General features: G+C 42.7%; 1 protein-coding gene and 1 long non-coding RNA gene across 2 annotated transcripts; both read left to right on the top strand.

Annotated features, from left to right (window-relative positions):
• Positions 1 to 7,609: 7,609 nt before the first annotated feature.
• LOC118368966 (uncharacterized) lies at positions 7,610 to 13,930 on the top strand. Its single transcript, XR_004822475.2, has 3 exons — positions 7,610 to 7,718; positions 8,020 to 8,075; positions 13,783 to 13,930. It is a non-coding gene; the product is annotated as an uncharacterized LOC118368966 (long non-coding RNA).
• Positions 13,931 to 14,618: 688 nt separating this feature from the next.
• Positions 14,619 to 22,246, top strand: LOC127916157 (mucin-2-like). Its single transcript, XM_052497508.1, has 3 exons — positions 14,619 to 21,192; positions 21,409 to 21,479; positions 21,711 to 22,246. The coding sequence occupies exons 1-3, from the start codon at positions 14,619 to 14,621 to the stop codon at positions 21,792 to 21,794; spliced, it is 6,729 nt and encodes a 2,242-aa protein (XP_052353468.1). The 3' UTR covers positions 21,795 to 22,246.
• Positions 22,247 to 22,782: the final 536 nt, after the last annotated feature.

Below are 22,782 nucleotides of genomic sequence, written 5' to 3'. Positions count from 1 at the left end.
GTTAGTTGGGACATTAGTTGAGACATTAGTTGGGACATTAGTTGGGACATTAGTTGGGACATTAGTTGGGACGTTAGTTGGGACATTAGTTGAGACATTAGTTGGGACATTAGTTGGGACATTAGTTGGGACATTAGTTGGGACATTAGTTGGGACGTTAGTTGGGACATTAGTTGGGACGTTAGTTGGGACGTTAGTTGGGACATTAGTTGGGACATTAGTTGGGACATTAGTTGGGACGTTAGTTGGGACATTAGTTGGGACATTAGTTGGGACGTTAGTTGGGACGTTAGTTGGGACATTAGTTGGGACGTTAGTTGGGACGTTAGTTGGGACATTAGTTGGGACATTAGTTGGGACATTAGTTGGGACGTTAGTTGGGACATTAGTTGGGACATTAGTTGGGACATTAGTTGGGACATTAGTTGGGACATTAGTTGGGACGTTAGTTGGGACATTAGTTGGGACATTAGTTGGGACATTAGTTGGGACATTAGTTGGGACGTTAGTTGGGACATTAGTTGGGACATTAGTTGGGACGTTAGTCCCTCCCCGTTTGCTTTGTGGTGGTTCATTTCTTTACTATCAAGTCAGAGTTATACTTAAACTAAACCTTTAATAATAAGAGCTTTGCAATAGCAATGACTTGTCAACGATTCACCATTTCTAATGATCCGTTGAAAGTGGCATGACAAAAGTACAAAGGTCTTTTATAGCCAAGATACACCCCTTTCAACCTACATGACGAACAACAGATACATAGAATGTGTCACAAGGTTAAGACTCCAAACTGGAACCATCTCTTCCTGGTACGGTATAGAGCAGAAACAATTAACTCATGTACTCTGGAATGCTCTTTAGGTTTTATCACCCAAAGACATTGTCAATCTAATCTGTCAGTGGTATCTCATAGAGGCCCATCCTCAGTAGAACACATGCACAATAGTTAACAGAATACTCTATTCTGTCGAATGAAACAACCATTTGATGCAATAAAAGCATCATAACATAATCTTGCAATTTTTCCATGACAGCTTCCATTTGTTTCCGAGTGAATACAGACCCTAGTGCCTTATCAGCTGCCTGTGAGCGAATCACAGACACCCAGCGGTCCAGTGACATCATGAATCATACTGTGAACTATGGGAAACCAGAATCCAGTGACAGACAACTCAATGTTTTAGATTAAAGCTGATAACACATAACTGAATAGCAGAAATTATATCTCCTGCATCCCTGTGTTATGTCACATACCTTGGCTGACAGGAGGTTGACCTCTCAGGTGGCAGTGTAGAGTTAATCAGGTTCCGCTGTGTGTCAATCAAATGCTGAGGTAAAGTTTAGCCCCTCCCCTTTCCACAGTGCTGTATGTATGATATTGTGTCTGCCTCCCCATCTTTTAACCCTCTCCACTCCAGAAAGGTCTGACACACAGATATTCAGAAGATGAAACATAAGTTTGATTTGTCAAAATCTTATTCCGATCTATAATAAACACTTTTAGGTCATTAACCTAAATAATTTCATTTCAAAGGTAGTACAGGATATTTATAATGTTTAATGCCAATTCAAACAACTAAACGTAGATAGATATTTAATTCCTTATAGTTTACAGCACTGTAGGTCATGTGGTAAGAATGTAATCTGCAAGATAATCAATTTATCTTATTTGTGTAAGCTGTTTTTGTGATCAGGTTTGCATTGTGTTCTGTCTGTGTTTTCTCTCCTCCTCCTCTTCCCCCTGTCAACCAGCTCTGAACGATTCTCAATCACAGTGTAAAGTCCCCTGGCAGCCCTCGTCTGACCGGTTCCTCACGTAGCTGGAATTAACACAGGGGTTATCATTTAATACATCATTTAATACATCATTTAACACATTTGTTAATGCTACTTTCCTCACGCTCCTTCCTACTCATTCACTTCACTTTCCATCTTTATACATTTGTTAAAGCAACCAATACATTTAAATACCTTTGATGAGTGAGATTTTCCCTCATCCTGGACATACCTTTGCCAAGACTGTACAAAGCTGTCATCAAAGCAATGGGTGGCTACTTTGAAGAATCACAAATATAATATGTATTTGGATTTGTTTAACACTTGTTTGGTTACCACATGATTCCATATGTGTTATTTCATAGTTTATGTCTTCACTATTATTCTACAATGTAGAAAATATGACAAAATAAAGAAAAACCCTTAAATGAGTAGGTGTGTCCATACTCATGACTGGGTACTGTATGTGTGACATTAACTTTTTTTTGTATTAGGAGCTGTAGTTGTTGTATTAGGATATGTAGGTTTTGTATTAGGAGCAATAGTTGTATTAGGAGCTGTAGGTGTTGTATTAGGAGCTGTAGTTGTATTGGGAGCTGTAGGTGTTATATTAGGAGCTGTAGTTGTATTAGGAGCTGTAGTTGTTGTATTAGGAGCTGTAGTTGTTGTATTAGGAGCAATAGTTGTATTAGGAGCTGTAGTTGTTGTATTAGGAGCTGTAGTTATTGTATTAGGAGATGTAGGTGTTGTATTAGGAGCAATAGTTGTATTAGGAGCTGTAGGTGTTATATTAGGAGCTGTAGGTGTTGTATTAGGAGCTGTAGGTGTTGTATTAGGAGCTGTAGTTGTTGTATTAGGAGATGTAGGTGTTGTATTAGGAGCAATAGTTGTATTAGGAGCTGTAGGTGTTATATTAGGAGCTGTAGGTGTTGTATTAGGAGCTGTAGGTGTTGTATTAGGAGCTGTAGTTGTTGTATTAGGAGCTGTAGTTGTATTAGGAGCTGTAGTTGTTGTATTAGGAGCTGTAGTTGTTGCAATAGGAGCTGTAGTTGTTGTATTAGGAGCTGTAGGTGTTGTATTAGGGGCTGTAGTTGTTGTATTAGGAGCTGTAGGTGTTGTATTAGGAGCTGTAGTTGTTGTATTAGGAGCTGTAGTTGTTGTATTAGGAGCTGTAGGTGTTGTATTAGGGGCTGTAGTTGTTGTATTAGGAGCTGTAGGTGTTGTATTAGGAGCTGTAGTTGTTGTATTAGGAGCTGTAGTTATTGTATTATGAGCTGTAGTTGTATTAGGAGCTGTAGGTGTTGTATTAGGAGCTGTAGTTGTATTAGGAGCTGTATGTGTTGTATTAGGAGCTGTAGTTGTTGTATTAGGAGATGTAGGTGTTGTATTAGGAGCAATAGTTGTATTAGGAGCTGTAGGTGTTGTATTAGGAGCTGTAGGTGTTGTATTAGGAGCTGTAGTTGTTGTATTAGGAGCTGTAGTTGTTGTATTAGGAGCTGTAGTTGTTGTATTAGGAGCTGTACTTGTTGTATTAGGAGCTGTAGTTGTTGTATTAGGATATGTAGGTGTTGTATTAGGAGCTGTAGTTGTTGTATTAGGAGCTGTAGTTGTTGTATTAGGAGCTGTAGTTGTTGTAGTAGGAGATGTAGGTGTTGTATTAGGAGCAATAGTTGTATTAGGAGCTGTAGTTGTTGTATTAGGAGCTGTAGTTGTTGTATTAGGAGATGTAGGTGTTGTATTAGGAGCAATAGTTGTATTAGGAGATGTAGGTGTTGTATTAGGAGCTGTAGGTGTTGTATTAGGAGCTGTAGTTGTTGTATTAGGAGCTGTAGTTGTTGTATTAGGAGCTGTAGGTGTTGTATTAGGAGCTGTAGTTGTTGTATTAGGAGCTGTAGTTATTGTATTAGGAGCTGTAGTTGTTGTATTAGGAGCTGTAGTTGTTGTAGTAGGAGATGTAGGTGTTGTATTAGGAGCAATAGTTGTATTAGGAGCTGTAGGTGTTGTATTAGGAGCTGTAGGTGTTGTATTAGGAGCTGTAGTTGTTGTATTAGGAGCTGTAGTTGTTGTATTAGGAGCTGTAGTTGTTGTATTAGGAGATGTAGGTGTTGTATTAGGAGCAATAGTTGTATTAGGAGCTGTAGGTGTTATATTAGGAGCTGTAGGTGTTGTATTAGGAGCTGTAGGTGTTGTATTAGGAGCTGTAGTTGTTGTATTAGGAGATGTAGGTGTTGTATTAGGAGCAATAGTTGTATTAGGAGCTGTAGGTGTTATATTAGGAGCTGTAGGTGTTGTATTAGGAGCTGTAGGTGTTGTATTAGGAGCTGTAGTTGTTGTATTAGGAGCTGTAGTTGTATTAGGAGCTGTAGTTGTTGTATTAGGAGCTGTAGTTGTTGCAATAGGAGCTGTAGTTGTTGTATTAGGAGCTGTAGGTGTTGTATTAGGGGCTGTAGTTGTTGTATTAGGAGCTGTAGGTGTTGTATTAGGAGCTGTAGTTGTTGTATTAGGAGCTGTAGTTATTGTATTAGGAGCTGTAGTTGTATTAGGAGCTGTAGGTGTTGTATTAGGAGCTGTAGTTGTATTAGGAGCTGTAGGTGTTGTATTAGGAGCTGTAGTTGTTGTATTAGGAGATGTAGGTGTTGTATTAGGAGCAATAGTTGTATTAGGAGCTGTAGGTGTTGTATTAGGAGCTGTAGGTGTTGTATTAGGAGCTGTAGTTGTTGTATTAGGAGCTGTACTTGTTGTATTAGGAGCTGTAGTTGTTGTATTAGGATATGTAGGTGTTGTATTAGGAGCTGTAGTTGTTGTATTAGGAGCTGTAGTTGTTGTATTAGGAGCTGTAGTTGTTGTAGTAGGAGATGTAGGTGTTGTATTAGGAGCAATAGTTGTATTAGGAGCTGTAGTTGTTGTATTAGGAGCTGTAGTTGTTGTATTAGGAGATGTAGGTGTTGTATTAGGAGCAGTAGTTGTATTAGGAGCTGTAGGTGTTGTATTAGGAGCTGTAGGTGTTGTATTAGGAGCTGTAGTTGTTGTATTAGGAGCTGTAGTTGTTGTATTAGGAGCTGTAGGTGTTGTATTAGGAGCTGTAGTTGTTGTATTAGAAGCTGTAGTTATTGTATTAGGAGCTGTAGTTGTTGTATTAGGAGCTGTAGTTGTTGTAGTAGGAGATGTAGGTGTTGTATTAGGAGCAATAGTTGTATTAGGAGCTGTAGGTGTTGTATTAGGAGCTGTAGTTGTTGTATTAGGAGATGTAGGTGTTGTATTAGGAGCAATAGTTGTATTAGGAGCTGTAGGTGTTGTATTAGGAGCTGTAGTTGTTGTATTAGGAGCTGTAGTTGTTGTATTAGGAGCTGTAGGTGTTGTATTAGGAGCTGTAGTTGTTGTATTAGGAGCTGTTGTTGTTGTATTAGGGGCTGTAGGTGTTGAGGACAACAATTTGTAAGTTTTAAAAACATAGGCATGTGAAATATTGAGTAGTGAAAGTAAATCACAAAATAACTAACCATGGCTTACCGGCTTGATTTCACTTTCCGATAGAGGATGTGATATTCCTCCGATTTGAATCAAAGCTTGGCAGTCCCACATAATCGTCTACACACACGCGAGCACCCACCCACCCACACACACACACACACACACACACACACACACACACTTGTTTGACATGTTTCTGATTGCATCTTAGCCATGACAAGACAATAAATAATCAAGTTAAGCATGTCCCAGTTTAGGTCACCTAGTATCAAGAGCTCAGAAGATAGATGGGGGGCAATCAGTTCACATATAGTATCGAGGGCACAGCTGGGGGCAGAGGGAGGTCTATAGCAAGCGGCAACAGTGAGAGACTTGTTTCTGGAAAGGTGAATCTTTAGAAGTAGAAGCCCAAATTATTTGGGTACAGACTTAGAAAGTAATACAGAACTCTGCAGGCTATCTTTGCAGTAGATTGCAACACCGCCCCCTTTGGCAGTTCTATCTTGGCGGAAAACGTTATAGTTAACAATGGAGATTTCAGGGTTTTTGGTGGTTTTCCTAAGCCAGGATTCAGACACGGCTAAGACATCTGGGTTGGCAGAGTGTGCTAAAGCAGTGAGTAAAACAAACTTAGGGAGTAGGCTTCTAATGTTAACATGCATGAAACCAAGGCTTTTACGTTTACAGAAGTCAACAAATGAGAACACCTGTGGGGTGGGAGTGGAGCTAGGCACTGCAGGACCTGGATTAACCTCTACATCACCAGAGGAACAGAGGAGAAGTAGGATAAGGGTATGGCTAAAGGCTATACGAACTGGCCGTCTAACACGTTCAGAACAGAGAGTAAAAGGAGCAGGTTTCTGGGCACGATAGCATAGATTCAAGGCATAGTGTACAGACAAAGGTAAGGTAGGATGTGAGTATATTGGAGGTAAACCTAGGCATTGAGTAATGAAGAGAGAGATATAGTCTCTAGAGATGTTTAAACCAGGTGATGTCATCGCATATGGTGGAACAACATGGTTGGTTAAGGCATATTGAGCAGGGCTAGAGGCTCTACAGTGAAATAAGACAAGGATGGACAAGGCATATTGATATTAGAGAGAGGCATGCGTAGCCAAGTGAACATATGGGACCAGTGAGTGGTTGGGCTGACTGGGGACACACGCCGATTCAGGCAAAGCTAACAGTTAGTAGGCTGGAGCTAAATAAGCTAGCAGCTAGTAGACCAGGGCAAGCTAGCATTTAGCATGGGCTAGCAGTTAGTAGACCAGTGCAAGCTAGCAGTTAGCAGACCGGGTTAGCAAGCAAGCAGTTAGCAAGGGCTAGCAGTTAGCAGACCGGGCAGGCAAGCTAGCAGTTAGCAGACCAGGTCCCGGGAGTTTAGCAGTTAGCAGACCGGGCAGGCAAGCTAGCAGTTAGCAGACCAGGTCCCGGGAGTTTAGCAGTTAGCAGACCGGTCAGGCAAGCTAGCAGTTAGCAGACCAGGTCCCGGGAGTTTAGCAGTTAGCAGACTGGGTTAGCAAGCAAGCAGATAGCAGGGGCTAGAAAGTTAGCCTTTGTGGGGGGAGGACGTCGCGATGGGGGTAAGTCTGTTTTTGCCTCTTCGTGCGGTGACGTCGATAGACCAGTCGTGGAATTAGGAAGAACTGGCAAGGAAGCATTTCACTGTACTGTTTACAACTTCTGTATCCTGTGTACATGACAAATAAACGTTGGTTTGATTTGATATAGAGTGTGCTTACAAGAGACCATAATTTGAAGAACAGCATGTTAAGATATAGGCCATGGACTCGATGAAGTGTATTTTTACCTGGAGTTTTTCCTGACTGTAGGCTATTACTTTCAACACTTGTTTACTATGCTATCTTACGCAATCAGTTTTTAGCATGTCTTCACATGTGATTCCTTAAATAGATGGTTGGGGCTAAGGCGTAAGATGGTGTGATCAATGCTGAATAAGCACCTTCATAGAAGAGCTCATGAGCAAGTGTGAACACTTCCTATTGTCTCGTAAGTGGGATAACACGTTTATCAACTTCAAAAGCAACATAACTTTGTTATGTTTCCTCCAACTACAGTGTATGATATACCATATTTAAGCTATGAGTCTGTACTTTTATGTGTACAAAAAAGACAATCTTCAACATTTGACATAAGTTCACATAAAGAAATGCAGTCACAAATGCTGATAAATTCTTGCTTGATTTTCAAGTATTACCAGAAGTTGCTTACTGATAGTTTTTTCTTCCTTGTTTAACTGCATAGTTACTGTAACTACCAGAGGCTGAGTGTACACCCCGAATGGCACCCTATTCCCTATGGGCCCTATTCAAAGCAGTGCACTATATAGGGAATAGGATGCCATTTGGGATGCCAGCTGACAGAGAAAACATTATTAAAGAGAAACTCAGTTGATGAGGAGCTCACAGAAGCCTGAATACCGAGGAAGACAAGCAGCAACCATTTTTGTGAGACGCTTTCTATTAATCTATCAATTATTATACATTGAAAGTACATGCACTATTATCAAAATGTAAATGTATGGAATAGTGAACACTCTTACTTACAGGTAGGCTTACCATATTGACAGAAAAATCTCACTTAGAAAAACTCAGATTTTTAACTGCTTACTGTTTAGTATACCTTTTGTGTTGAGACAACATATTTCAATTTGTATTATTGATTAGTATTTAAATGTATAATTGAAAATAATAATTGTTTCTAAGTTATTTTGAATTTGATTAATATTTTTGTTCATCCATGCATTAGAGGGAATACCAAAACAGCAATGGAACTTGGGGTGTTTCTCATCATAATTTTCTCAGGTTAGTATCTATCTCCTGTTAAGTTATTGTTATTGTTTTAAAAAGCTATTCAAGCTTAAGCTTAAGTAGAAACGGACTGGTTATAGGGATGTCCAGACAAATGCCAGATCAGATAGTCCATCTTTAGCCCAATGGGCCTGTCTACATTTTGTGAAGAAATAATCAGAAATGTGACCCACCACCTGGATTCAGGTCGTATGTAGCAAATCTGAAATGGTGTTTTTTACATTGGAAAGAAGTAGAGACTCAGAGCTAGAAAATGTTATATCATACAGTGCAGTGGAGGAACAATAGGAGAGTAATTCTCCTTTGAAATGTGATAAACTTGTAATCCCACTTTTGAGAAAATGGTCCGAGAATGTTTTGGTACACCAACTGGAGAACTCTACACCCATTCAGCATCGTTCACACACTCTTACGCCTTAGACCCACCCATCTCTTTAAGGATTCACAGTGTAGTAAACAACCAAAGATTTCAAAACTAAAAGTGAAAATTACACTTTATCTCGTGATTGTTAAGATGGCGCCGATGGCTGACGTTTTACATGCTCCTGACCAATTGTGCTATTTTGTTTGTTTTGTTGCATTGTTTTTAACTTTTTGTTGACTTATTTTGTACATAATATTGTTGCTACAGTCTCTTAAATAACGTCTGGACATCAGAACAGCAATTACTCACCACAAACTGGAAAAAGCTTTTTCCTTTAAGGAGTCCGACAAGAAGAATATACTGCTCTCCCGGGAACAGGCCCAAATCCGTGAAGAAAAGATGGAGGAAAAGAAGACGCAGATCGGGCTTCCTTCTGAGAATCCGTAGGCGAGCGGATAAACTCACACTGCCTTCGTTCTACTTGCTAACATGCAATCATTGGAAAATAAAATTAATGATCTACGATTATACGATTATCACTAACGGGACATTAAGAACTGTAATATATTATGTTTCACAGAGTCGTGGCTTAACAACGACACGGATAATATAGAGCTGGTGGGATTTTGCATGCACCGGCATAACAAAGTTGCTAGGTCTGGCAAGACGAGGGGTGGGGGTGGGGGGTGTGTGTGTCTATTTGTCAATAACAGCTTGTGCGCGATGTCTAATATTAAAGAAGTCTCAAGATATTGCTCGTCTGAGGTAGAGTACCTATAGACCACACTATCTACCAAGAGAGTTCTCATCTGATTCCTGCTTACAAGCAAAAACTAAAGCAGGAAGTGGTCAGATGACGCAGATGCTACTCTACAGGACTGGAATATGTCCCAGGATTCATCCAATGGCATTGAAGAGAATACCAACTCGGTGATCATCTTCATCAATAAGTGTAATAGTGACATCATCCCCACAGTGACCATATCCCAACCAGAAGCCATGGATTACAGGCAACATCTGCATTGTGCTAAAGGCTAGAGCTGCTGCTTTCAAAGAGCAGAACACTAATCCGGACTCTTATAAGAAATCCCGCAATGACCTCAGACGAACCATTGAACAAGCAAAGCGTCAATACAGGATTAAGATTGAATCCTACTACACCGGATTTGATGCTCGTCAGATGTGGCAGGACTTGAAAACTATTACGGACTACAAAGGGAAACCCAGATGCGAGCTGCCCAGTGACGTGAGCCTCCCAGACAAGCTAAATGTCTTTTATGCTCGCTTCGAGGAAAGCAAAACTGAAGCATGCACCAGAGCACCAGCTTTTCTAGATGACTGTGTGAAAATGCTCTCGGTAGCCGATGTGAGCAAATCCTTTAAACAGGTCAGCATTCACAAAGCCGCGGGGCCAGATGGATTACCAGGACGTGTACTCAAAGCATGCGCGGACCAACTGGCAAGTGTATTCACTGACATTTTCAACCTCTCCCTGACCAAGTCTTTAATACCTACATGTTTCAAGCAGACCATCATAGTCCTTGTGCCCAAGGAAGCGAAGCTAACCTGCCTAAATGACTACCGCCCCGTAGCACTCATGTCGGTAGCCATGATGTGCTTTGAAAGGCTGGTCATGGCTCACATCAACAGCATCGTCCTGGATATCCTAGACCCACTCCAATTCGCATTACCACCCCAACAGATCCACAGATGATGCAATCTCAATCGCACTCCACACTGCCCTTTCCCACCTGGACAAAAGGAACACCTACGTGAGAATGCTGTTCATTGACTACAGCTCAGCGTTCAACACCATAGTGCCCACAAAGCTCATCACTAAGCTAAGGACCCTGGGACTAAACACCTCCCTCTGCAATTGGATCCTGGACTTCCTGATGGGTCGCTCCCAGGTGGTAAAGGAAGTCAACAACACGTTTGCCACGCTGATTCTCTGGGGCCCCTCAGGGATGTGTACTTAGTCCCCTCCTGTACTCCCTGTTCACCCACGACTGTGTGGCCAAACACGACTCCAACACCATCATTAAGACTCCTGACGACACAACAGTGGTAGGCCTGATCACAGACAACGATGAGACAGCCTATCGGGAAGGGGTCAGAGAACTGCCAGGACAACAACCTCTCCCTCAATGTGAGCAAGACAAAGGAGCTGATCGTGGACTACAGAAAAAGGCGGGCTGAATAGGCCCCCATTAACATCAACGGGGCTGTAGTGGAGCAGGTTGAGAGTTCTAAGTTCCTTGGTGTCCACATCACCAACAAACTATCATGGTCCAAACAAACCAAGACAGTCATGAAGAGAGCACGACAAAACCTTTTCCCCCTCAAGAGACTGAAAAGATTTGGCATGGGTGCCCAGATCCTCAAAAAGTTCTACAGCTACGCCTGGTATGGAAACTGCTCGGCATCTGACCGTAAGGCGCTACAGAGGGTAATGTGTACGCCCCAGTACATCACTGGGGCCAAGCTTACTGCCATCCAGGACATTTATAATAGGCGGTGTCAGAGGAATGCCCATAAAATTTTCAGAGACTCCAGTCACCTAAGTCATAGACTGTTTTCTCTGCTTCCTCATGGCCAGCGGTACCGGAGCACCAAGTCTAGGTCCAAAAGGCTCCTTAACAACTTCTACCCCCCAAGCCATAAGACTGCTGAACAATTAATAAAATTGCCACCGGACTATTTACATTGACACCCCCCTCCATTTGTTTTGTACACTGCTGCTACTCGCTGTTTATTATCTATGCATAGTCACTTCACCCCTACCTACATGTACAAATTACCTCAACTAATCTGTACCCCCGCACACTGACTATACAGGTACCCCCTGTATATAGCTTAGTTATTGTTATGTTTTTGTGTTACTTTTTATATATTTTTTATTTTATTTTGTAACTTTAAAAAAAACTTTTCTTGAACTGCACTGTTGGTTAAGGGCTTGTAAGTAAGCATTTCACGATAAGGTCTACACTTGCTGTATTCGGCGTAAGTGATAAATAATGTTTGACTTGACCAATATCCTCATTTGACTTTGGTGCAGGTCAAGTTGTTCTTCAGATTACCATCTCTGGTTAACATACACTATATAAAATAAAATCAAAGGTTATTTGTCACATGCACAGGACACAGAAGGTCTAAACGGTCCCGTGAAATGGTCACTTGCATAGTAGAGTCTTTTGTTTAGACATGTAGCTAGCTAGCTAAACAATGAACCATAATCCCAACTAATGCCACATTCAAATCAATTGGGAACTCAAATTTTTGTAAATTATTTTTTAAAATTTGATTTCACCTTTATTTAACCAGGTAAGCTAGTTGAGAAGAAGTTCTCATTTACAACTGCGACATAGCCAAGATAAAGCAAAGCAGTGCGACATGAAACAACAACACAGAGTTACATGGAATAAACAAGCGTACAGTCAACACAATAGAAAAAAATATATATATACAGTGTGTGCAAATGGCATGAGGAGATATGCCAATAAATAGGCCAAAATCTCTGACATTCGAGCGTTCATGTCACGCCCTGGCCTTAGTATTTTGTGTTTTCTTTATTATTGTGGTTAGGCCAGGGTGTGACATGGGTGATTATGTGTTTGTCTTGTCTAGGGGTTTTGTAGATTGACGGGGTTGTGTTCAGTGTAGTATTCTAGGTAAGGCTATGGTTGCCTAGAGTGGTTCTCAATCAGAGGCAGGTGTTTATCGTTGTCTCTGTTTGGGAACCATATTTAGGCAGCCATATTTCTTTTAGTATTTCGTGGGTGATTGTTTCCTGTTTCTGTGTTTTGCACCAGTTAGGACTGTTTTGGTTTTTCCACGGTTTCTTGTTTTGTATATGTATATTGTTCACGGTATCATCTTTATTAAAGATGTTCAACCATAACCACGCTGCATTTTGGTCCGCCTCTCCTTCCCAGGAACAAAACTGTAACAGTTCAAAACAAATGGAAACTCGGGAAAAAAATACCTCCAGCTGTGATAAATCGATTTAAACAGTCAATTGGGAATTCCAACTCGGGAACTTGGGCCTCTTTCTAGAGCGCCGACTTTCCGATCTGAAGATCACTGATGTCATGAGTTCCCAGTTGTTTTGAACGTGGCAATACAACCATGCATGAATCTGCAACTAGCTAAAGCCAACCAAATAGGTTAAATTTTAGCTAGCTAACATTAGGCTATAACTGTCAATGCAAATTGACACATTTTCAGAGATACGAATAACATTACTACACAAATCATATAAGTAACGTTAGCTAGAGAGCCAGCCAGCTAACGTTAGCTAGACAGCTAGCTAACAGTACACTTTAACTTGCAATGAAAAAAAACTTTCTTACAAAATTAGAAACGTATAATATCTGTAAATGTAGCTAGTCTATTACTTGTATGCATGGATGAATGCTTCTCCCTCTATGGGAGCCCTTAGTTAGAAGATGTCATCCAGAAACAAGTTTTATACAACAGCCTTTTGTGTTCTCTTTTGGACTCTCTCCTTATTTGGCAATCAACTCCCTGCTTCCACTGATTTCAAAACTCGGTCATATTCTTCCGTGACAACGACACTGTTTCTTCCCCACCACTGTCATTAGAGGACTCTACAATGTCTGGTTCAATTAAAATGTTTTGAAGAAAGTCAGGAATTTCCTCATTGTCTGATTCATTTTCAGAATCAGAGAGATTCAGCATGGCATGGTCATCCTCCAGAAAGTAGTCCAGCAAAGCATTTTCAGTTCTTTATGGTATCTTTGGAAAAAAAGCTGCTGTAGAAAGAATGATCCACACACACTGAGCAGGTCATGTTATAAATAGAATCGTGCTTCATGGAATACAAACCCAAACTCATCTCTCGGCATGTCCAGTCCATCCATTATCTCAACCAATCATGGCTGAAAGGAAGGTTCCTGTATTTTCTGTGGCTAAACCAACTAGGCTCGTATTGTAATAATTGTATTCGTATATACAGATGGCATAAAAGTTTGAAATTAAGGCACATTAACGTTCATAGATTCCAGAAGGCTTTTATGCCAAAAAACGCATTTTGATAACAATAAAAAAAACGTTGAAATGCCTCTCCTGTGAAGTAGTGACATGCGATATTAGGCCTAGCTTCTTGAAACAGGTCACAAATAGACTAGTTATATGGAATTTCCAGCAAATGCCAGATGTGCTGGTCTATCTTAAGACCAATGGGCCTGTCATTTTTTTTGTGTGGTGACGTTGAGGGAAAAAAAGGGCAGATGTTTTGGAAAAGCCAGGGCCAATTTCTGGTCTCTGGTCTTAAGGTATTGTTAAGCTACCTAATAATTGTAATATTTGTCCCAGTAATAGGCAGCCTGTGCTCTGTAACAAGCACAACCACAGATCCTAATATGACAACCACAACTCCTACTACAGCAACAAATGCCGCTCCTACTACAACAACTACAGATCCTTCTCCAACTACAACTGCAGGTCCTACTACAACAACCACAGATCCTTCTACAACCACAACTGTAGCTCCTACTCCAACAACCACACTTCCTGCTATGACAACTACAACCACAGCTCCTACTACAACAACTACAGCTCCCAGTACAACAACAACTGCAGATCCTAGTACAACAACAACTGCAGCTCCTAGTACAACAACAACTGAAGCTCCTAGTACAACAACCACTGCAACTCCTAGTACAACAACAACTGAAGCTCCTAGTACAACAACCACTGCAACTCCTACTACGACAACCACTGCAGCTCCTACTACGACAACAACTGCAGCTCCTACTACGACAACAACTGCAGCTCCTAGTACAACAACTGCAGCTCCTAGTACACCAACCACTGCGGCTCTTACTACGACAACAACTGCAGCTCCTAGTACAACAACAACTGCAGCTCCTAGTACAACAACAACTGCAGCTCTGAGTACAACAACCACTGCAGCACCTACTACGACAACAACTGCAGCTCCTACTACGACAACAACTGCAGCTCCAAGTACGACTGCAGCTCCGAGTACAACAACAACTGCAGCTCCTACTACGACTGCAGCTCCGAGTACAACAACAACTGCAGCTCCTACTACGACAACAACTGCAGCTCCTAGTACAACAACAACTGCAGCTCCTAGTACAACAACCAGTGCAGCTCCTAGTACATCAACAACTGCAGCTCCTACTATGACAACATTTGCAGCTCCTAGTACAACAACCACTGCAGATCCTACTACGACAACAACTGCAGATCCTACTACGACAACAACTGCAGATCCTAGTACAACAACAACTGCAGCTCCTAGTACAACAACAACTGCAGCTCCTACTACGACAACAACTGCAGCTCCTAGTACAACAACATCTGCAGTTCCTACTACGACAACAACTGCAGCTCCTAGTACAACAACCAGTGCAGCTCCTAGTACATCAACAAATGCAGCTCCTACTACGACAACAACTGCAGCTCCTACTACGACAACATTTGCAGCTCCTAGTACAACAACCACTGCAGCTCCTACTACGACAACAAATGCAGCTCCTACTACGACAACTGCAGCTCCTAGTACAACAACTGCAGATCCTATTACGACAACAACTGCAGCTCCTAGTACAACAACCACTGCAGCTCCTAGTACAACAACCACTGCAGCTCCTAGTACGACAACAACTGCAGCTCCTAGTACAACAACTGCAGATCCTACTACGACAACAACTGCAGATCCTAGTACAACAACAACTGTAGCTCCTAGTACAACAACCACTGCAGCTCCTAGTACGACAACAACTGCAGCTCCTAGTACAACAACTGCAGATCCTACTACGACAACAACTGCAGATCCTAGTACAACAACAACTGCAGCTCCTAGTACAACAACAACTGCAGCTCCTACTACGACAACAACTGCAGCTCCTAGTACAACAACATATGCAGCTCCTAGTACAACAACCTCCACAGCTCCTAGTACAACAACCACCACAGTTCCTAGTACAACAACCACTGCAGCTCCTAGTACAACAACATCTGCAGTTCCTACTACGACAACAACTGCAGATCCTAGTACGACAACAACTGCAGCTCCTAGTACAACAACCAATGCAACTCCTAGTACAACAACCACTACTGCTCCTACTACGACAACCACTGCAGCTCCTACTACGACAACAACTGCAGCTCCAAGTACGACTGCAGCTCCGAGTACAACAACAACTGCAGCTCCTACTACGACAACAACTGCAGCTCCTAGTACAACAACAACTGCAGCTCCTAGTACAACAACCAGTGCAGCTCCTAGTACTTCAACAACTGCAGCTCCTACTACGACAACAACTGCAGCTCCTACTACGACAACAACTGCAGCTCCTACTACGACAACATTTGCAGCTCCTAGTACAACAACCACTGCAGCTCCTACTACGACAACAAATGCAGCTCCTACTACGACAACTGCAGCTCCTAGTACAACAACTGCAGATCCTACTACGACAACAACTGCAGATCCTAGTACAACAACAACTGTAGCTCCTAGTACAACAACAACTGAAGCTCCTAGTACAACAACCACTGCAACTCCTAGTACAACAACAACTGAAGCTCCTAGTACAACAACCATTGCAACTCCTACTACGACAACCACTGCAGCTCCTACTACGACAACAACTGCAGCTCCTACTACGACAACAACTGCAGCTCCTAGTACAACAACTGCAGCTCCTAGTACAACAACAACTGCAGCTCCTACTACGACAACAACTGCAGATTCTAGTACAACAACCACTGCAGCTCCTAGTACAACAACCACTGCAGCTCCTACTACGACAAGCACTGCAGCTCCTAGTACAACAACCACTGCAGCTCCTAGTACAACAACATCTGCAGTTCCTACTACGACAACAACTGCAGATCCTAGTACAACAACCAATGCAGCTCCTAGTACAACAACCACTGCTGTTCCTACTACGACAACCACTGCAGCTCCTACTACGACAACAACTGCAGCTCCTAGTACAACAACAACTGCAGCTCCTAGTACAACAACTGCAGCTCCTACTACGACAACAAATGCAGCTCCTAGTACAACAACAACTGCAGCTCCTAGTACAACAACCACTGCAGCTCCTAGTACAACAACCACTGCAGCTCCTACTACGACAAGCACTGCAGCTCCTACTACGACAACAACTGCAGCTCCTACTACAACAACAACTGCACCTCCTAGTACAACAACTGCAGCTCCTAGTACAACAACAACTGCAGCTCCTACTACGACAACAACTGCACCTCCTAGTACAACAACTGCACCTCCTAGTACCACAACTGCAGCTCCTAGTACAACAACTGCAGCTCTGATCACGACAACCACACCTGCAGCTCCTACTACAGCAACGACTGCAGCTCCTACTACAACAACGACAGTTCCTTCTACAACAACCACAGTTCCTTCTACAACGACAACTGCAGCTCCTACTACAACAACCACAGTTCCTTCTACAACTACAACAACAGCTCCTGCTACAATAACCACAACTGCAGCTCCTACTCCAACAACCACACTTCCTGCTATAACAACCACAACCTCATCTCCTACTATAACAACTGCATTTCCTAGTACAACAACAACTGCAGCTCCTAGTACGACAACAACTGCAGCTCCTAGTACAACAACAACTGCAGCTCCTAGTACGACAACCACTGCAGCTCCTACTACGACAACAACTGCAGCTCCTACTACGACAACAACTGCAGCACCTAGTACAACAACAACTGCAGCTCCTAGTACGATAACCACTGCAGCTCCTACTACGACAACAACTGCAGCTCCTACTACGACAACAACTGCAGCTCCTACAACAACAACAACTGCAGCTCCTAGTACAACAACTTCAGCTCCTAGTACAACAACAACTGCAGCTCCTAGTACAACAACAACTGCAGCTCCTACTACGACAACAACTGCAGCTCCTAGTACAACAACTGCAGCTCCTAGTACAACAACCACCACAGCTCCTAGTACAACAACCACTGCAGCTCCTAGTACAACAACAACTGCAGCTCCTTCTACGACAACAACTGCAGCTCCTAGTACAACAACCACTGCAGCTCCTAGTACAACAACCACTGCAGCTCCTAGTACGACAACAACTGCAGCTCCTACTACGACAACAACTGCAGCTCCTAGTACAACAACAACTGCAACTCCTAGTACAACAACTGCAGCTCCTACTACGACAACAACTGCAGATCCTAGTACAACAACAACTGCAGCTCCTAGTACGACAACAACTGCAGCTCCTAGTACAACAACAACTGCAGCTCCTACTACGACAACAACTGCAGCTCCTACTACGACAACAACTACAGCTCCTAGTACATCAACAACTGCAGCTCCTAGTACAACAACCACTGCAGCTCCTAGTACAACAACCGCTGCAGCTCCTAGTACAACAACAACTGTAGCTCCTACTACGACAACAACCGCAGCTCCTATTACGACAACAACCGCAGTTCCTAGTACAACAACAACTGCAGCCCCTAGTACAACAACCACTGCAGCTCCTAGTACAACAACCACTGCAGCTCCTAGTACAACAACCGCTGCAGCTCCTAGTACAACAACAACTGTAGCTCCTACTACGACAACAACCGCAGCTCCTATTACGACAACAACCGCAGTTCCTAGTACAACAACAACTGCAGCCCCTAGTACAACAACCACTGCAGCTCCTAGTACAACAACCACTGCAGCTCCTACTACGACAACAACTGCAGCTCCTACTACGACAACAACTGCAGCTCCTAGCACAACAACTGCAGCTCCTAGTACAACAACAACTGTAGCTCCTACTACGACAATAACTGCAGCTCCTAGTATAACAACAACTGCAGCTCCTAGTACAACAACCACTGCAGCTCCTACTACGACAACAACCGCAGCTCCTACTACGACAACAACTACAGCTCCTAGTACAACAACAACTGCAGCTCCTAGTACAACAACCACTGCAGCTCCTACTACGACAACAACCGCAGCTCCTACTACGACAACAACTACAGCTCCTAGTACAACAACAACTGCAGCTCCTAGTACAACAACCACTGCAGCTCCTACTACGACAACAACCGCAGCTCCTACTACGACAACAACTACAGCTCCTAGTACAACAACAACTGCAGCTCCTAGTACAACAACCACTGCAGCTCCTAGTACAACAACCGCTGCAGCTCCTAGTACAACAACAACTGTAGCTCCTACTACGACAACAACCGCAGCTCCTATTACGACAACAACCGCAGTTCCTAGTACAACAACAACTGCAGCCCCTAGTACAACAACCACTGCAGCTCCTAGTACAACAACAACTGTAGCTCCTACTACGACAACAACCGCAGCTCCTATTACGACAACAACCGCAGTTCCTAGTACAACAACAACTGCAGCTCCTAGTACAACAACAACTGCAGCTCCTAGTACAACAACCACTGCAGCTCCTAGTACAACAACAACTGCAGCTCCTACTACGACAACAACCGCAGCTCCTACTACGACAACAACCGCAGTTCCTAGTACAACAACAACTGCAGCTCCTAGTACAACAACAACTGCAGCTCCTAGTACAACAACCACTGCAGCTCCTACTACGACAACAACCGCAGCTCCTACTACGACAACAACTGTAGCTCCTAGTACAACTACTACAGCTCCTAGTACAACAACCACTGCAGCTCCTAGTACAACAACCACTGCAGCTCCTACTATGACAACAACTGCAGCTCCTACTACGACAACAACTGCAGCTCCTAGTACAACAATAACTGCAGCTCCTACTACGACAACAACCGCAGCTCCTACTACGACAACAACTGCAGCTCCTAGTACAACAACTGCAGCTCCTAGTACAACAACAACTGTAGCTCCTACTACGACAATAACTGCAGCTCCTAGTATAACAACAACTGCAGCTCCTAGTACAACAATAACTGCAGCTCCTACTACGACAACAACCGCAGCTCCTACTACAACAACAACTGTAGCTCCTAGTACAACTACTACAGCTCCTAGTACAACAACCACTGCAGCTCCTAGTACAACAACCACTGCAGCTCCTACTACAACAACTGCAGCTCCTACTACGACAACAACTGCAGCTCCTAGTACAACAACTGCAGCTCCTAGTACAACAATAACTGCAGCTCCTAGTATAACAACAACTGCAGCTCCTAGTACAACAACCACTGCAGCTCCTAGTACAACAACCACTGCAGCTCCTACTACGACAACAACCGCAGCTCCTACTACGACAACAACTGCAGCTCCTAGTACAACAACTGCAGCTCCTAGTACAACAACAACTGTAGCTCCTACTACGACAATGACTGTAGCTCCTAGTACAACTACTACAGCTCCTAGTACAACAACCACTGCAGCTCCTAGTACAACAACCACTGCAGCTTCTACTACGACAACAACTGCAGCTCCTACTACGACAACAACTGCAGCTCCTAGTACAACAATAACTGCAGCTCCTACTACGACAACAACCGCAGCTCCTACTACGACAACAACTGTAGCTCCTAGTACAACTACTACAGCTCCTAGTACGACAACAACTGCAGCTCCTAGTACAACAATAACTGCAGCTCCTACTACGACAACAACCGCAGCTCCTACTACGACAACAACTGTAGCTCCTAGTACAACTACTACAGCTCCTAGTACAACAATAACTGCAGCTCCTAGTATAACAACAACTGCAGCTCCTAGTACAACAACCACTGCAGCTCCTACTACGACAACAACCGCAGCTCCTACTACGACAACAACTGTAGCTCCTAGTACAACTACTACAGCTCCTAGTACAACAACCACTGCAGCTCCTAGTACAACAACCACTGCAGCTCCTACTACGACAACAACTGCAGCTCCTACTACGACAACAACCGCAGCTCCTACTACGACAACAACTGTAGCTCCTAGTACAACTACTACAGCTCCTAGTACAACAACCACTGCAGCTCCTAGTACAACAACCACTGCAGCTCCTACTACGACAACAACTGCAGCTCCTACTACGACAACAACTGCAGCTCCTAGTACAACAATAACTGCAGCTCCTACTACGACAACAACCGCAGCTCCTACTACGACAACAACTGTAGCTCCTAGTACAACTACTACATCTCCTAGTACGACAACAACTGCAGCTCCTAGTACAACAATAACTGCAGCTCCTACTACGACAACAACCGCAGCTCCTACTACGACAACAACTGTAGCTCCTAGTACAACTACTACATCTCCTAGTACGACAACAACTGCAGCTCCTAGTACAACAACCACTGCAGCTCCTAGTACAACAACCACTGCAGCTCCTACTACGACAACAACTGCAGCTCCTACTACGACAACAACTGCAGCTCCTAGTACAACAACTGCAGCTCCTAGTACAACAATAACTGCAGCTCCTAGTATAACAACAACTGCAGCTCCTAGTACAACAACCACTGCAGCTCCTACTACGACAACAACCTCAGCTCCTACTACGACAACAACTGTAGCTCCTAGTACAACTAGTACAGCTCCTAATACAACAACTACAGCTCCTAATACAACAACTACAGCTCCTAATAAAACAACTACAGCTCCTAATACAACAACAATAACTTTAGCTAATTTCACAACCACTACTAAGCTACCAAAAACTACACAAATGAGCACTACAACTACATCTGCCGGACAGTCAACCACGAATAGTGGGCTTAGTAAGTGTGATTTTCTTTACTTAATAGCTAATGAAATTGGCAATAGTGGTCAACCCTGTCAAGTCTTCTTTTTTTCTTATAGTACGGTACGTGTCTGTCTGTCTGTCTGTCTGTCTGTCTGTCTGTCTGTCTGTCTGTCTGTCTGTCTGTCTGTCTGTCTGTCTGTCTGTCTGTCTGTCTGTCTGTTCTTATTATTGAATCATTGTGTCTCTACAGGTTATAGGTTTGTACTGAGGGTGACATTTTCCATGACGACAGTCCAAACCGAATCTGAGATCTTGAATCAGGTAAGAGTCCCTATGAAACATATCATTTTATGATGAATTATTATTAATTCATCTCCAAAGGTGATAATAGAATGAGGAAAAATCTCATTCATCAAAGGGATGTAAGGTTGCTTTAACAAATAAGTATATTGAATACAGATGGAAAGTGAATGAGGGGGAAGGAGCGTGAAGAGGATAGGAATGTGGCATTATCAAATGTCCTAAATGATGTAAACCCTGTGTTTATTCCAGCTTCGTGAGTATCTGATCAGACAAGGGCTGCCATTGGACTCTACACTGCGATTGACATTCATTCAGAGCAGGTTGACGGGGTGAAGAGGAGGACACCGGAGAGAAAACACAGACAGAACAGAATATAAAACTGATCACTGAGATATTTTACACACATAAATTACAATGGATTATTTTACAGATTACACTCTTACACCATGACCTACGGTAACTGGACCTAATGTACTAGTAACTAAATACCTACCGTACCTTCAGAAAGTTCCCTTGACTTTTCCCTCATTTTGTTGTGTTACAAAGTGAGAAGAAAAAATCTAACATTTGTAGAAAATATATACATGATCAATGAAACACTAATATATCTTGATTAGATAAGTTTTCATCCTCCTGAGTTAACATGAGTTACAGTTTTTCTCAGTCGCTTTGCTGCATTTCTTAGATCAAAAGTGCAATTCTTGATACGACTTGTACAAATTCCAAATCATCTAGTCACTTCACATCATTAAAGCATTTTCTTATTCCTTTTGAACAAATTTCAATTGATAATGTACAAGTGTCAGCTTTTTTCCACATTATCAATTGCTCATGTCATGTTGATCAAAATATAGTAGATGGTTCTCTGTTGAATAGTCTTACCCCTCAAAACATCTAGGCATTAGTTCCTTGCATAAGCCATTACATGCAAAATTGTTGAACTATTTGTCACAAACTGTCAAGCATAGTTTTACACATTTCTATTAGACCTTTTGTACAAAAACGTGAATTGATGAATCGTGCAGGTGAAATTGACCCTCACTCATGAAGGAATGTAAAGTGTTAGTTCAACCAACGATCAACCAGTTGTCTAAATTGCTCAAAGTTGCATCTCATGAAGAATCAATTGGCAAGCATATATAGACAGACCACAACACAGAGTTGCAATTTTCCAATAATGGATGGACCAGGAAACGAACAGGGTCAACAGCCAAGAGGAGGAAGAAGAGGAGTAGGATGCGTGGTGGAAGGCAAAACAGAGGAAGAGGCAGAAGAGGACATAGGGGCCACTATTGTAGACCATGTTGTCAATCATGGCCTT

The sequence above is a fragment of the Oncorhynchus keta genome, chromosome 35 (genome assembly GCF_023373465.1).
Source record: "Oncorhynchus keta strain PuntledgeMale-10-30-2019 chromosome 35, Oket_V2, whole genome shotgun sequence".
Lineage (NCBI taxonomy): Eukaryota > Metazoa > Chordata > Actinopteri > Salmoniformes > Salmonidae > Oncorhynchus > Oncorhynchus keta.
Note: the sequence above shows the minus strand (reverse complement) of the source record. Positions and strands in the feature narration are given on the sequence as shown.

What these genes read in the sequence shown, in the direction of transcription:
- LOC127916157 (XM_052497508.1), top strand. Translation starts at nt 14,619, where the DNA reads ATGACAACATTTGCAGCTCCTAGTACAACAACCACTGCAGATCCTACT. An exon ending in AACCACGAATAGTGGGCTTA is followed by an intron (nt 21,193 to 21,408) that starts GTAAGTGTGATT and finishes GTGTCTCTACAG; the next exon opens with GTTATAGGTTTGTACTGAGG. An exon ending in AATCTGAGATCTTGAATCAG is followed by an intron (nt 21,480 to 21,710) that starts GTAAGAGTCCCT and finishes TGTTTATTCCAG; the next exon opens with CTTCGTGAGTATCTGATCAG.